Below are 16,520 nucleotides of genomic sequence, written 5' to 3' on the forward strand. Positions count from 1 at the left end.
AAATGCAAATAAAATTAATTCAAAGACAAAATTAATTCCCATTCACGATTATAAATTTTTAATAAGAAGACGACCTATATTATTATATTTGGTTACTTTATTTTTAATATTTCGTTTGGAATTCATTTCTTGAAAGATTGATTTTAAAAGACAAAGAAAAAACTTTCGTTTATTTGATTATCCCTTTCGTGAAGTATAATGGCACCCGTATATATTGGTTTACATAAACACAAATATATATATCCATACGACCGACGATGCGTTCTTCAACGATGCGTTGCTTAAACCATAAAACGGTTGGAACAAGCGTGTGCGGCTCGATTTAAAATAACGAATATACGCTAACCACCGAGACCCCGTGGCACGTGATGCAAGATTTTTTACGACGACCGCCTGCGGTCGGGATTATGTTGCTTCGTGGGAGCAATCAACGTTCTAGTAATGACTCCATCTAACAACTATTTTTCTTCTATTCGAAGCAAAATCGTTTCTCTTATTTTTTTCTCTTTTTTATTTCCTCTTATTATTTCATCCTATTTTCTCAAATTTTCTATATAATTCGTTTATTCTTATTCATAAAATTCATATTTCTCTGATACGCGTATGATTGTTCATGTATTACAAAAATCCATCTGACTATAAAATCTGTCACTAAAATCGTTTTTAATTTTTATCGTGAATTTATTGAAACGATATTTCAGTTTGAATTCCAATCGAAATTTTAATGATATTTGGATAAATTGATTTAACCAAAGTATTCTACACACACACACACACACACACACACACATATTTATATTACGTATAAATTATGATGTATGTACTTAACGATATAGTAAGAGTAATCCATCATATATTTATTTCGGTTCTTGTTTTTTTTCGATTTTTTGCGGCATTTCTTTTTTCTCCAAGGTTACTTCGAGAATAGGTGGTAAAATTTTTAGGCAGCCGGATGACGATAATCTTTTGCCGTCACGTCGTAGCTATACATATATATACATACATATATATATATATATATATACAGAGAGAGAGAGAGAGAGAGAGAGAGAGAGAGAAATAGGGGGTTGCTAATATACGACTCGTGCTACTCTTCTCTCCTTCACGTTCTTACCGTGTACCGTTGCGATCGGGGATTGTCAAATCGCGTTAAAACTCCCCTTTCCGATAAGCGATTATGTTCAACGAACCTTTCGCACTTACGCACGACATCACGAAGCCCTTCGGGATTTAACTAGTCCACGTTCGAATCGTTTCGACTTGCTAGTTAATGTAGAGCAAAAGAAAGAACAGAAAAAGAAAAAAAAAGAAATTATAGAGAACGAGAAATAGAAAGGGAAGAGAAGGAAAAAGAGAATTTTTTTCTCTTTTTCTTCTCTCTCTCTCTCTCTCTCTCTCTCTCTCACTCTCCCTGTGTCTCTCTCTCTCTCTCTGTCTCTCTTTTTAACTCTCTTTATCTCTCTTATTCCTTTAATTACTCTTTTGCGATCGGTCGCGATTCATTTTGTCGAAGAAGACGCCGACGAATCTCTTTCTTTTATCTTTCACAATACATTATTTCACCGTTGAACGATCACGTTGAAATTTTTTTCCCCTTTCCAACTCCTCCCACTTCCCCTTATACGAGTTTTGCGATTTTTTCGGCCGAAAAAAAGGGGTTGAAAGAGAGGACAGAAGGAAAGGTAGATAGAGATTGTACGAATGGTATGAAGAATACGACGTGCAGAATTGGAGCTAAACGTTGAAATTTTCAGGAAGTTTCACGTGCTCTTCGGTCTTTTCGATTTTCCAGAGACAGAATGAACAAGATAGATAGATAGATAGATAGATAGATAGATAGATAGATAGATAGATAGATTGATAGATAGATAAATTATAGATATATAGAAAGAAAGAGAGAATGAGAAAAAGAGGAAAGGAGAGAGTGACAAAGAGAATGAGAGAAAGAATAAGAGAGATAGATCGATATATATATATATATATATATATATATATATATATATATGAAAGAAAGAGAGAAAAGCATTGTGAAGAATCGTAAGGCAAGTCTTTCGAGCTAATCTCACTTCCGCTCGCCCTATCCTCCGGCACAATGGAACTTAATTGACCGGAAGAAGACGACGCTATTTTCTACGAAAACGGTTTTCGCCGGCGTATACGTCGTATATTTATCTACTACTACGACTTTTACCCCCTTCTTCCTTGCTCCTCCCTCCTCTCTTTAATTAGTTCACATTATGCGGGCCGTGGCGACGTAGCCTTCGTTATCCTCCAATTTTCGATATACCACTATCTTCTCTACTGCTTCTGTCGGCTTCTTTTTCTTCCTTTTCCTGTTTTTTTCCTTCTTTCTTTCTTTTCTTTTTTCCTTTTTCTTTTTTTCCGCTATGAATTTAATTCTCATGAGAAAATTCAGAAATTCGATGGTATTGTCTTTTTCGATAGTTACCTGTCGTCGAAGTCTTAATTAGATTATAACGATTCATACGGATGATTACAAATTTTCTTTTGTTATATATATATATATGTGTGTGTGTGTGTTTGCGTGTGTGTGTGTATGTGCGTTTAAAATAAATAGATTAAATAGACATTGTTTTAATTGTATCGAAGATAATTTATAAAATTGATCGATCGATCGGAAAGTCGTCGATTTATTCTTTTGTCGTTGTACGAATCTTACAAAAAAAAAAGAAAAAAAAGAGAGAAAAGGAAGAAATAAAATTAAAAAAAGGGAAAAGAAAAGTAGAAAAAGGTAAACGTGAAGAAAAACGAAGCTGTGAAAGTAACGGCAAATAAAGTCAAGCGAAATTATATTCTCGGACCGAAAAAAATCAAAAAAAAAAGAAAAAGAAAAAAAGAAAAGGAACAAAAATTCGTAAGTTTAGTCGGTACAAACAGTCGGTCGAAATTCCATCAGGATTGTAAACAGCACGCGAATCCGACCGCTTGCAAACCAAGCGTACTTTTTACGTAGTAGTTGGCCAATAAAGCCTTACCCACGACGATTTTTCGAGGTAGAGAGGTACACGAGAGCACGGTAGGAGAACGCGCGAAGAGATTTTCAATTCGAATTCCAACTTCCCTCGGTTACATACGAACACATACGTATGTACACACATACATACATATATACGTATGTACATACATACCTGGACGTACACATACATGTATATACAGAACGAACGTTTTAATCACCGTTCCAAATTGGCCCTTCCGATATTTCAACGTTTACCTGTCCTTTTCCTTTTTCTTGCTCTCTCTAACTCTTTCTCTCTCTCTCTTTCTCTCTTTCTCGTTCTGTTTTTCTCTCTCGTTCTCTCTCTTCCTCTCTCTCTCTCTCTCTCTCTCTCTCTCTCTCTCTCTCTCTCTCTTTCTCTTTTCTAAAAGAAAACAATCACAGGAAGGAAGCAATCGGCGTAAAGTTGGCCGGATTGCAACGTTCTTCGATACTTTGCTCGGCCATTGTCTTCACATAGCAAAGATATACATTCGTATGTACATAGAGACAGAGAAAGAGAGAGAGAGAGAGAGAAAGAGAGAGAGAGAGAGAGAGAGAGAGAGAGATTTAGAAAGAAAGAAAAAGAGAGAAAGAGAGAGAGAGAGAGAGAGAGAAAGACCTAGAGTTGGTGTGAGTGGTTCATCAGTGAGAGTGGGAGTAGGGGGTTAAGGGTAGTTGCCTCTGGACTAGGGGGATGAATAGTTAATTTTTCGTCGGCGCCGCATAAAGTGGGGCAGTGTGTATCCCGTCGGCCGGCACTACCACCCTCGTAGTTTTCATTCTCTATCGATATTCCCACCCGTAGGTATATATATATGTGTATATAAATATAGAAAGAGAGAGAGAGAGAGAGAGAGAGAAAGAGAGAGAGAGATATTATTCCTAGATGCAGTGCATTGCACCTGCATTCGCGCGAATGCAGCCACGTTTCCTGCGTTCGCCGTCGCCGGCGATGTCGATGAAAGGTTCTAATTTCCATACGCGTCGTGCACCCAAATCGTGAATTTCTATTTCCCTTCGAAACTTCACCTATACCTTTAAACTTATGCATATATATATATATATATATATATATATATATATATGTTTATATCTATACATATATGTGTATATTTATATATATAATATATATGTATATACACGTTTGTATGCAGGTTATATGCACGTTTGTATCCACGTATGTATATGTGTCCACGTACCAGCATTGTCCTGTAAAATATATGTATGTAGATACGCATGAGTATTGCATAAATCTTTGTATACGTTTTTATACATGTATGTATGATCATTTATACGCACATATATATGTAAAAAGAAACGAAAAAAAGAAAGGGGATAACAAAAATAATAAAAATTGTAGACACGAAGCGTATGGCCGTCAGTCCGATTCGCCGTTAACGATATTTTCCATTTTTTTGTCGTTCTTTTCCTCTTTTTTTTTTTTTTCTTTCTTTTTTTTCACCCCTCTCCAACGTAGAAGCCCGTAAACCAAAGCGTTATCGCGCATGAAACCAGGTTCGATAGGTCAAACTCAGAATTCTAATGGGAGAGAAAATGTTACGTCTGGTTTCCTTCTTTTTTTATATATATATATATTTATCATATATAATTATTTTTTTTCTTTTATATTAATATCGCGTTTGAACTATTTCGTCTTTTTTTTATTATTACTATCATTATTATTATTATTATTATTATTATTATTATTATTATTATTTGAGAGAGAACAATGCAACCTATAGGAAGGCAGCGCGCCGAATGTTTATTCATTATACGAATGCATTTCATTTTATTTAAGCTCGCTGGACAGATTATCGGGGATTATATTCGTACAGTGCGAGTGCATTCGTTTAGTGAAAATCGTGACATTAATACTCGATCGATCCGGTAAAACGCACGTATGTGTTTTCGTTTACGCGTTTGAATATACTTGTATGTGCATGCGAGTAAATACGTTTACGAAGTGGCACGAGCACGTGCACGGCTAATGTTGATTAGGACGGGAAAAGAGAATTTTCTCGTTTTACCATTAATCGGCTATTTTATCTCGTTCGTTACTTAAGTAGTTTGCTTAAACTGATTAACGCGTTTATTTTCGAACAACGTTTGGAGGACGTATCGCACGATATATGTATACGTTGCTCTTTAATAATCCATAAAATAATTCATCGTATTACATATTACCTATGAAAATAGAATACGTTGGTTACATTGATCGTAATACAACTCCGTTAAAATTTTCTATATTTTAATCAAAATGCATTAATCGTGCTCGCGAAATGTCCCTTGTATATAAATGAATTACGAACGAGATGTTGAGACTGAGAGACGTTTTATTAAAAATTATTATTCATCAAAAAATCTTTTTAAAACTCTTCTTCTTTCGGCTATCAATATTAAAAGAAAGAGAATTGACAAAAAAAAAATATATGTATATTTTTTTTTTTTTGCTATATAAAAATAACAAAATCTATTCGATGAAATATTTCGTTCGGTAAATATTTTTATTACGATAAAAATATTTTTGTTCCTCAAAATAAAAAAAAAAAAAAGAAATCATTTTATAGAAACATTTGTATTTTTTAAAAGATATGATATAATATTTTCAAATATATATATATATATATATATATATATATATACATACATTATTATATATTTATTATTATTATGTATATACACACTCTCTCTCTATATATATATATATATATATATATATATATATATATATATACATATATACATATATTGTAAGAGAGAAAGCAAAAGAAATAACAAGAGAAAGATGGTAGAAATCAATTTGGCATGTCGTCGTCGAAGCCATTTCCGGTTTACTGAGGTCCATCGCATTTGGTTGGACAGCGTAGGCTGAGCTCATAAAACGAACGAAGAGAGGATTCCTCTCGTAGTCACGAGGTTTAGCAAAAGGTATAGAGAGAACGTCGTCGTCGTTTCCTCTCTCTCTCTCTCTCTCTCTCTCTCTTCTCTTCTATTCTCTTCTCTTCTGGCAAACGATGATGGCAGATTGAGAGAAACGCAATTCGTAGCACGTAACTCGTCGCAGGAGTACTCGCGGCATGTGCGGTAAAGCCGCGCGTGGAAACGTAGGAAACGTCGTGCGTGTGCAGTGGTGGTGGATGGTTAGAGTCCCTCGTGCGGTATAATGCAACGTGCGAAAGGAAGATTTATGCACGAACCCGAACCGGAAAACCGAGTGCACTTTGCCCAGCCCCACGATGCACTTTGCTGGAATGTGTCACCGCCTGCCGCTTCGTTCGAAGCATCCAGTTTCGACGAGCCGATCGTTTGCTGGCTTCCCAAACGGTTCTTCCTGATATATAGAGAGGGTTACTACTAGTCGAAAGCTATGATCTCTCTCTCTCTGTCTCTCTTTATCTCTCTCTCTCTCTCTCTCTCTCTCTCTCTCTCTCTCTCTCTCTCTCTCTGTCTCTCTGTCTCTCTCGATATCGGGCGATTCGATCTCATTAACCATCGATATTCTAACCCCTCTAGCGATTGGATAAGCCCGAGCTATCGTTCGATTCATCGAATCGAGTCGTGTCAGACGCATCGTTTTGGCTCTTTGGAAACATTTGTTAGCCGATAAGTAGATAATTAACTTTGAAGATTGATTTATTTATTTCTTCACGATAATACAGACGTATAGAATTTATATTAATAATCGATATTGATTGACGTAGATTGTTACACGTTTCTTACACGATAATGTAACTTTATTTATTTATCTCCTTTTTATTAAAATTTCACTTTGCGGAATAAATTTTCCGATATTTTCAATGCTTATTATAATACATTCCAACAGATGTTGAAGTTACCGAGTTGTAAGATAGAAAAAATTCTGACGGCTACTCATCGTCTCTTGTATCTCAAGGGATACGGTTTTAATCATCGCTGTTATTTTTTCGAAGGAACTTGTTGATCGAGCATCTCACGTTTGTCTCGGGACAGATGAAAAGACGTGAAACCGGGCAACAACAACCGTATTCCTTTCACCTCTCTTTCTCTCTCTCTCTCTCTCTCTCTCTCTTTCTCTCTCTTTCTCTTTCTCTTCCTTTTTCTCTTTCTCTTTTCTTGTTCCCTCGGGAATGAAGAGGCAGAGAGACAACGTGCTAGAGATTTGTGTATTTTGACGAGTTTCGTGCTCTCGTCAAGACCGGATGTCTCCACTCTGGAGACTCGAGGTATGACCAGCTGTCTCTCGCTTTCGGCTTTTTCATCCAATGAAGAAGCTCTTTTCTCTCTCTTTCTCTCTTTCTTTCTCTTTCTCTTTCTCTCTCTCTCTTTCTCTCTCTCTCTCTCTCTTTCTTTCTTTCTTTCTTTCTTTCTTTCTCGTAGGTTCTACGGTGCTACGAATCGTTACAAATGCAAATAACCTTGCTCGTGTGTATTTTTTCCACTTTATAGCCCTCACGATAATAGGAAAAAGGTAATTCGCCGGCACAAAGCTCCTCTTCGACTCATGCAAAAGGTCTCGACATGTCATCTCTTTCTTTCTCTCTCTTTCTTTCTGTCTTTCTCTTTCTCTCTTTTTCTCTGTTGTATTCTTTCCATTCGGATTTTCCCATATGCTGTTAGAATAGACAAGAAGATTAATATTGTTACATTTGTCCAGACTTTTCCAAACAATTTTAATATCCCCGTTTTAATTGTTTCTCAGAAACAAGAAAAAGAACGTAGATATGTAGAAAGGACGTGTTTCCGTGGATTAAATCTTTTTACCGGAGCATTGTGTGTCAGTAGGTCGAACGATTATTTCCTCGAGAATGATCGTAAACATACTTCGTAACATGTAACTCGGAAAAATAAAAATAGGATCGTTGGATTGTACCTACGTTGAAAGAGAAAGAGAAAGAATAAGAAAGAGAAATAAAAAAGGAAGAACCAGAGAAAGAAGAAAAGAAAGAAGGAAAGAAAGAAAGAAAAAGAGAAGAAACAAAGTAAATATGTAAAAAAAAAAACATCGCACCCGCGTCGTTTAATTCGAGAACGAAATTCTCCAAAAGTACCGTGTGGCAGCGATGGCGGCAATGGCTGCAGAAAAATCTCATAATTACACGACGAAAGGGACCGTGTAGAGAAATTTTTTGAAATATTTCTGGCGTGCCCTACGAGCCAAAATTCTCGCAAATTCTTCATCATTTTCAGCTTCGTCCCGTCCGATTCGCGGGATACACGTTACTTCTCTCTTTCTCTCTCTTCTTGTCCCTTTTTTTCGCATAACATGGTGGCGTTTCGGGAAAGAAAAAAAAAAGAAAGAGAGAGAGAGAGAAAGAGAAGGGAGTATGGGTAGTGAAAAAAGGTCGAGGGCAGCTCGTCGGACTGGTAGGCAGCGCTTGCGCCGAAGCAAAGGAATGAGCGAGCTTCGGTGAGAAAGAGAGAGACAGAAGGAGAGAGCCGCCGCTGTCGTTTTACGTTTGTGCGGTGGCGCGACGCCTGGCGTCGTCAGTAGCACGGCGTGCGCCGTCACACTCGCACGTTCATCCTTTCGAAGGTCGCGCGTACCCACATGTTGTAGTTGAGCACGTTCGTCCCCACGTACCCACGTTTCACTCACTCTTAACTCACGCTTTTACTCCTTCTCTGTCGATCCTTCGAATCTTTTTTCTTTAAAAAAAAAAAAAATACAATATCCCTCGATTAGAAGAAGGAAGATAAGATAATTGAAAAAGATAATAATTAGTGTGACAAACGACACGAAAGTAGTGTGACGGACTGTAGTAATAAAAGGGAGAATAAAAAAATCGACGTTTCGAAGAATAAAAGAGAGAGAGAGAGAGAGAGAGAGAGAGAGAGAGAGAGAATATTTTCCAACGTCGAAACTGCTAATTTTTTGGAAGAAAAATAAATATTAAACGTGGGAAAGGATAAAGTGATAGACGATGACAGGAAAAAGAGACGATTGAGATTGAAAAGAAATCTTCTTCGTCGAGAAAGAACGGAGATGAAATTTGTCAATGTTAAAGTACGGATAGTTGCTTTTGAAATCAAATAAAAGGGGGAAAGTTTTACGTCGTGTCGTGGTCCGTGAAAAGATGACGATGATAACGAGAGAAAAGAGTTATTAGCTATAGTTTCGATGATAATTAGAAAAATGGAAAATGTAAGATAGTCCTCGTGAATAAAATAGATCCCGATGATGGAAAGAAATTAAAATTGTAAAGTCAGTTTTAAGAAAATAGTTGAGAAAATCGTTTCAATTTGTACTTGCGTAAACGAATAATAAATGAAAACTAATGGGAGCTTGATACATCCTGATATTTCAAATTTTCATAGAGAAAGAAATTTCCGTGAATTTGTTTTTCGTTTGCTACGATAAAGTGAGAGTTCTTTTTCTTTGCTTTTCTTGTTCCTTTTCTCGTTTTTTCTTTCGTTGGCCTCGGACACGGACTTCAAGGCCATCGATTCGCACGACAGCTTGGAGAACGGCATCGTGCGAAGGACGACGTCCGAGAAAGACGACCGAGACCGTCCACGTTTCCTTCCGATATCGTGTTCGTTCGGTGCGACCGAGTCGATTAATTATCGTTTTAACATATATCGCGATAACATCGATACCTTTCCTAATAATCGAACGCACCTGCACGGACGCAGATACATATCGCGTACATACAAATGTATATACGTTCATACACGCATACATGCACGTGGTTATGTATTCTCGATTCTCATAAAAAATATCTTTTTTTTCTTTTTGTTTTTCTTTTTTACCCTATTCCTTTTAAAAATTAAAGTGGAAATAAAAGAGTCTCGACTTTTTTAACGTTTGTTTTGTAATGGTGAAGTTTTCGATCGGACTGGACCGAAATTTGTACTTCCATCCGATCCTCTCGTTATGATTAATCTGAATAATATATATAATTGAAGGAAGGAGGTGGTTTAAATTTTAGAAATAAAAAGAAAGAGACAGAGACAGAGACAGAGAGAGAGAGAGAGAGAGAGAGAGAGAGAGAGAGAGAAAGAGGAGAGAGGGAAGAAAGAGAAAACGAAATTAAGACCGTCGAGTTAAGTTCTTGAAAGATTATTAATGAAAAGTCACGCGATAACTGTGAAATCTGTGATCGTGTTATTTATCCCTAAATCGTGAGTAGTTGGGAGCAAAAAAGGATTTCGATATATATATCGAAGGAGAGATTCGTCGTTGGAATTGTTGGAAGACGACATGGCGACCGGGCAGGATGGCAAGGAATCTCCCAGGTACAAATTTTCTTTATCGATAATATATATATATATGATGTGTATAGGTATGTGTACAAAATATATATGATATATATATTTTTTTATATATACATACACATACGTATGATATGTCGCGTCTTTCACTACGAAAATTTCATCCTTTCAATTCTAACAAACTCTTCAAGACGAAAATACGATACGCCGTCTTTGTCGAAGACAGTTTTAGTTGATCCGATAGTTACGTTGCTACGAGACGTAGCTTTGTCGTAAAAGCGAATAAGCAGCGACAACGACGACGGCGACGACGATGACGACGACGACGACGAGGACAGGCTCTTTGAAACGTACGAAACTTTGCGTCCTTTCGACGTGTCTTGCACGTTTATAAAAGAGAGAGAAAGAGAAAGAATGAGAAAGAAAGAGAGAGAGAGAGAGAGAGAGAGAGAGAGAGAGAGAGACTGATAGAGAGTCTCACATATACGAAAATCATATTGAAGTGAAAATCAAAGCACGCTTACGACGTTCTCAACATTTTCTCTCTTTCTGTCCTCTTCCCTTGTCCTCTTTCTTCTCCTTCTCTCTCTCTCTCTCTCTCTCACACACACTCTCTTTTTCACTTGTTGTTCACTCTCGTCGTTGTTACGAACTGCATCCTGAACGAAAGCTTTCTTCGTTCGGAGCAACGAAAGCGAGCTCATTATCGTCGCGCGAGTTTGCAACTAATTGGCAACGGCTGATTAAATTCTATGTATTTTCCAAACCTTCTCATATTCCTCTTCTCTCTCTCTCTTTCTATTTATCTCTCTCTCTCTCTCTCTCTCTCTCTGTCTCTCTCTCTCTCTTTCTCTCTCTTTCTCTCTCTTTCTCTCTTGCTCTTTCGTCGAATGGAATGAGCCTATTATACGGAAAGAGAGAGAGAGAGAGACTCACCTATCGTCATAGCTTCGCCACGTTCATCCTCGGCTTATGGGGGTTTGGTCCAATTACGAAACGAACGATTTCCACGGATTACCAAAGCGAACTGCGGAAGTTCATTCGATGAGAGAGCGGAACCGATTCATTTTTGCCGACCACTGTTCGATACCATCGAGCATCGAAATTAAATTCGTTTTGTGGCTACCGATCGACCGATGACAAATCGATCCCATCCTATTGACAATCATTTCCTTTCTGACGATCATACTAATCGATCTAAATAATAACGATTACGGACAGTCAAACTGTGTAATAGAGAGTATACATAGTACGTACGAGTTGTTGTCGTGAAAGTATCTACGACCGATAATAACTACGACGAATAGTGCAAGAAGTTGAAACGTAGTGTACCGATGAGCACCATAAAAATTTGCGTCCCTTCCTGACGGACACGTAATAACTAATTAAAAATACGCAAATTGCTGGAGCTCGTTAGTACCGGGACACGCGTTCGCATTTTTAATCGGTACGAGTACTCGAGTATACGTATATATGTATATCTGCGTTTGTATGTGTGCAGTATGTACGCGCGTGTGTGTATTTGTGTAATGTATATATATATATATATATATATATATATATATATATATATAAGTATGTATGTATATCGTGAGAATTCGATCGAACGAGTGAGTCTCTTTGGGAAGGAACAATCGAACATTGGATCGTAATTATTTGTCGTGCGTTGCTCCGCCACTGCGGAAAATAGTCGTTCGTTCGTTCGTTCGTTCGTGCGAGTGAGCGAGCGAGCAGACAAACGTGAAGGGTCGAATGAGTGGTTAGCGTAGGAAAAATTCGTTTATATTTTCCTCCGTCCCCGCGTGCACCAACGTTTATCGAATATTATCGTTCGATCTTTCGCTCTCTCGCGCGGAAGCGTTATTAAAATGAGTCAAATCGAGCTCTCGCTCGTATATTGAGAGGAAAAATAAAGAGAAAGAGAAAGAAGACGAGAGAGAGAGAGAGAGAGAGAGAGAGAGAGAGAGAGAGAGAGAGAAAGAGATAGAAGGGGGTTGAACTTTTTTGAAAAGTCCATGTCGAGGGTCGATTTAATTTGTCGACGCGAAAACGATTAACGAGTTCGAGCGTGAGCGTGGCTCGTTAACGATCAAAGGTACAATCATTGACAAATTTCGATAAATTTGTTCAACTGGGAAAAGGAATGCGTGTATATCATGATATAACAATATCATCATAAACGTCATATGTCGGGTATCGTATTCGATCGATTGAAAAATTCAATGTCGATTCAATAAAATATGAAATATTTATATATGAATTATTTATTTCTTGAATGAGATAGAGAGAGAGAGAGAGAGAGAGACAGATAGATACGTACATAGAGAGAAAAAGATATATATATATATATATATATATATATATATATATATAAAAAGAATCAAAGAGAGAAAGAAAAAGAGAAAGGGAGAGAGAAAGAACGATAGATAGAAATACAAATTCTTCAGTATTATTCTTAAAGAGCAGGTATGATAAAAGGAAGAAAAGCTATATAATAATTTGTTTTTAAATCGACGTAGAAACGATCTTTGACCTTTCATCTCGATTCCAAGCGTCGCTTATTATATCTTCGCATCGTCATCGCAAAGGAAAGACTCCAATATTCCGGATATTGTATGAACCGAGGCACGCGATTATTTTTCTTCTTCTTCTTCTTCTTCTTCCTTTTCCACCTCCACTACCATCACCATCACCACCTCCTTCTCTACCTCCACCTCCACCTTCTCTACCTCCACCTCCACCTCCACCTCCACCTTCTCCACCTTCTCCGTCCGGTTATTACGAAACTTGCTTTCAGTGGCGGTGGTTGGTATACGCTTATACGTGGCACCAGGGAAAAATGTCGGATGTGTGCCCGTAGGGCTTTGTCATTTTCCTCTCCTCTCTCGATATATATCTCCACCTTCTCTCGCACTCCATCTCTTCTCTTCGTTTTCTCTTCAACGTACAAAGACAGCCACGGGCAATGAAAACGCTCGCGAGGAGAGTGTTCCCTTCTTTCTTTATCTCCCTTTTTCTATTTCTTTCTTTCTCTTTCTTTCTCTTACTCTCTTTATCTATCTATCTATCTATCTATCTATCTATCTATCTATCTATCTATCTATCTATCTATCTCTCTCTTTATTTTTATCTCCTCTCTTTTTATTTTTAACGCTCATTGGTAGCTCCTTTCCGCGAACCTTGTACCTTTTCCTTAAGCTCTTTTTCTTTTTTTTTTTTTTTTTTTTCTTTTTAAAGGAAGTTCCTGCGAGAGAATTAATTTGGATCTTCGACGGAGATTCGATCTTTTTTAATATTTTTATTTTTATCTTCATCTCTCATCCTTTTTCTTTCCTCTCTCTTCGTTTGACTCGTCTATTAACTTTTAATAGATCCTTTCTTTAAAGGAAAACTACGTGAGAGATAATTTGAATCTTCGATGGAGATTCAATTTTTTTATCGTTCTTAGTTTCTTTTTTTTTTTTTTCATTCCTCTCCTTTTCTTTCTCTCTTCCTTTCGTTTGTCGAATCCAATCGACGCGAGGAAATATTCTCGACTCAAGTCGAAATTCTTTACGGTCAGCCGACTTTTCACGATCTCTTGAACGAGAGAGAGAGAAAGAAAGAGAAAGAGAGAGTGATATCTTCGACAAGATGAAAGAGGGTCCGAGAGATCCAAATGGGGGGTGGCGAGGGAAGTGGTTGCGGTAGGGGAGAAAAAAAAAGGAAAAAGGGAGAAAGAACAAGAAAAAAAAGGAGAAGGAAAGGGTGCTTGAAGGATCGCTCGCGGAAGGAACGTCAGACGAACGAGATGACGTACGTCGGCTCGTACGAAAAGACTCGAAAGAAAGCCCGCGGATTTTACACTTGTAGCTCGACACGTTGTGTCGGTACGCTTTGTACCCTTCGCCGCTATTTGCTTATCCTTTCTCCCTCTATATCTGTGAAAGAGGGAAGGGGAGAAACTTGGCATCTCTCTCATAAGCTTTTCTTGCGGTATACGTCTACTGTTTGTTCTGTCGACGATGCTGGCTCATTCCTTTTTCTTCCTCTTTTTCTATTCTCTCTCTCTCTTTTTGTTTCTTTTCTCCCTCCACCCTCTCTCTCTCTCTCTCTTTCTCTCTTTGTTTCGTTCTCTGTCTCTTTTTCTCAACATTTTTCTTCTCGATTTTCTGTCCTCTTTCAACTTTGTCATATTCGATGCTCCTCGTCGAAGTCCTCCCAAGACAATAAACAATAAATCCAATATTAACTCCAGATATCCCTGTTTGTGCCTCTCCAAGGATCAGAAAGTCCATAAAGTTATTCCCTTACCTTTGCGCGAAGACGATAAGAAAGAAAATATTTTTTGTCGATTTAATCCTAACGTTTCAGATATTCTTGGAGAATATAAGCTTTAGAAATATTCTTTTAATCCATTCCGTATGACCTGAGTTCTTGGTACGTGCGGCACTCTAGTATTTCTTTGGTTTCTTTCATTGGTTAATATCTTTCATCGGTAGAAGGCTAACGAACGATTCTTCTCACTGTAAAAAGGAAACTGTCTCGTCAGCTTCAGTTCGCGAGGATGAGGAAGAGAATTGGCTGGAGTTTCTGTTCGGAAAATTGCGCTGTTGGATTCGGAGAATGAGGAAAAGAAAGATGAAAGAAAAAGATAGATAGATAGATAGATAGAGAGAGAAAGAGAGAGAGAGAGAGAGATAGGAAAGAAGAGAGAGAAACGAGCTTAATTTGTTTTCAGTCTTCTCCTTTGGAATCATCTCTATTTTTTTCCATTATACGCATTTCTCGATAGGAGGTAAGAAGGGAGAATGAATTTTGTACAGAGAAAATGAGCCTTCTCAGAAGATGAGGTTTTACTTCAATTTCATTTGAATGAACGAAATAAGGTACAATATGTTTATGTGTTTAATGAAACATAAAAATGATGCGAACAAAGAAGATAGAAAATGTAACATTTTCATTTCTTTTATTATGTATATATACAAGCATACATTACGTTGTTATATATACATTATTATTATACATATAAATATATACATTTTTTTAAATACATATATATATATGTATGTATGTATGTATGTTTACAAAAATATTATACTTACAAAATCAAAACTATATTTGTTCGTTCTATTCTCATAATCATCGATGCATACGATATCATCTTCTAAATATTTTCTTCGATCAAATAAACATTTATCAAAAATAATCGTCTTAATTAATAATATATAAATAGACAAGATATAAGTTAAGATTGAAGAAAGAAAAAAGAAACGAAAGAACGAAAAGAAAAGTCATCGAGAAGGATAGTTAAATCGTAAGATCGTCTTTAAGTAGATTTGTTTAAAAGTTTCATTGTTCTTAAAAATCGTTGTTTACCGAGTGCATCGATCCTCGTTAGATACATTATTCGAGGTCTTTGGAAATTAGTTTGAACTCTGGATATGCAGCATGAGGAAAAGGAAAGCCGTACTTAGTTAGTCGTAGACGACGACGAGGCGAAGTAAACTGGAGGCTAAACTTGCACATAATGACGGGAGATTGAAAAAGTTTTTGCAGAGAGAGAGAGAGAGAGAGAGAGAGAGAGAGAGAGAGAGAGAGAGAGAGAGAGAGAGAGAGAGAGAGAGAGAGAGAGAGAGAGAAAGGAAAAGAGATAGAGATAGGGATAGAGGGAGAAACGACGGCACACCACAGATTTTTTTCTCGTCGTTCACGCCTGTGAATGAATACGATAAGAGTATTTTCACTACTATAGTAGCCTTTCCTTGCCGTCCCGCTTTTATCGGAAGTTATGCGATTATTCTGTTTTCTTTCTTACTCGCCGCGCCTTCTTACTTATCGTAGTTACGAATTCGTTCGGTACGAAGAAAGGAGAAAATTTACTTACATTCTTCTTCGTGAAAAACGAAAGACGAGTCAGTCGTTAATTTAAAGAAGAATTCGTCGTGCGTTACCTTCGCGATATTATTATTTAATTATGGAGACTAAACCTAAATTTTGACTGGCTGACAAGATAGAACGTATTGAAAGTAATAGATTGATATTGTTTGACATTTTTTTTTTGTCGGAAGATAAAGTAGTCGATCGTCAAAGTTAATTCGACTAATCGCAAGACTAAAGAGCCGTGTAAGGAGGGTTCTAATTGTTTCTCTCTCTTTCTCTCTCTCTCTCTTTCTCTCTCTCTCTCTCTCTCTCTCTCTGGAGAAAGAACATTAATTACGTTCAACTCTACGTTTGTTTTCTCCTTCTTTTCTCTTATTCTCTTTATCCCTCTTTTTTTCTCTCTTTTTTTTCTCTCTCTATACACCGTGTAGATAAAGTCGAGGGAAAAGAAATAGGGTGATGTTCACGG

General features: G+C 37.2%; 1 protein-coding gene across 4 annotated transcripts in view; it reads left to right on the plus strand.

Annotated features, from left to right (window-relative positions):
- The window catches only part of LOC122628980 (kinesin-like protein CG14535), a 255,776-nt gene that overhangs the window by 76,138 nt on the left and 163,118 nt on the right, over positions 1-16,520 (plus strand). Inside the window, exon 1 of one of the 4 annotated variants that reach the window (XM_043811931.1) lies at positions 9,971-10,213. The exons of the other annotated variants lie outside the window; for them this stretch is intronic. Within the exon in view, the coding sequence (XP_043667866.1) occupies positions 10,179-10,213 (35 nt within the window). The 5' untranslated portion in view covers positions 9,971-10,178. Of the gene's footprint in view, positions 1-9,970; positions 10,214-16,520 lie in introns of those variants that run through there. 4 annotated transcript variants of the gene reach the window in all.

Source organism: Vespula pensylvanica, chromosome 4, assembly GCF_014466175.1.
Source record: "Vespula pensylvanica isolate Volc-1 chromosome 4, ASM1446617v1, whole genome shotgun sequence".
NCBI classification, from domain to species: Eukaryota; Metazoa; Arthropoda; class Insecta; order Hymenoptera; family Vespidae; genus Vespula; species Vespula pensylvanica.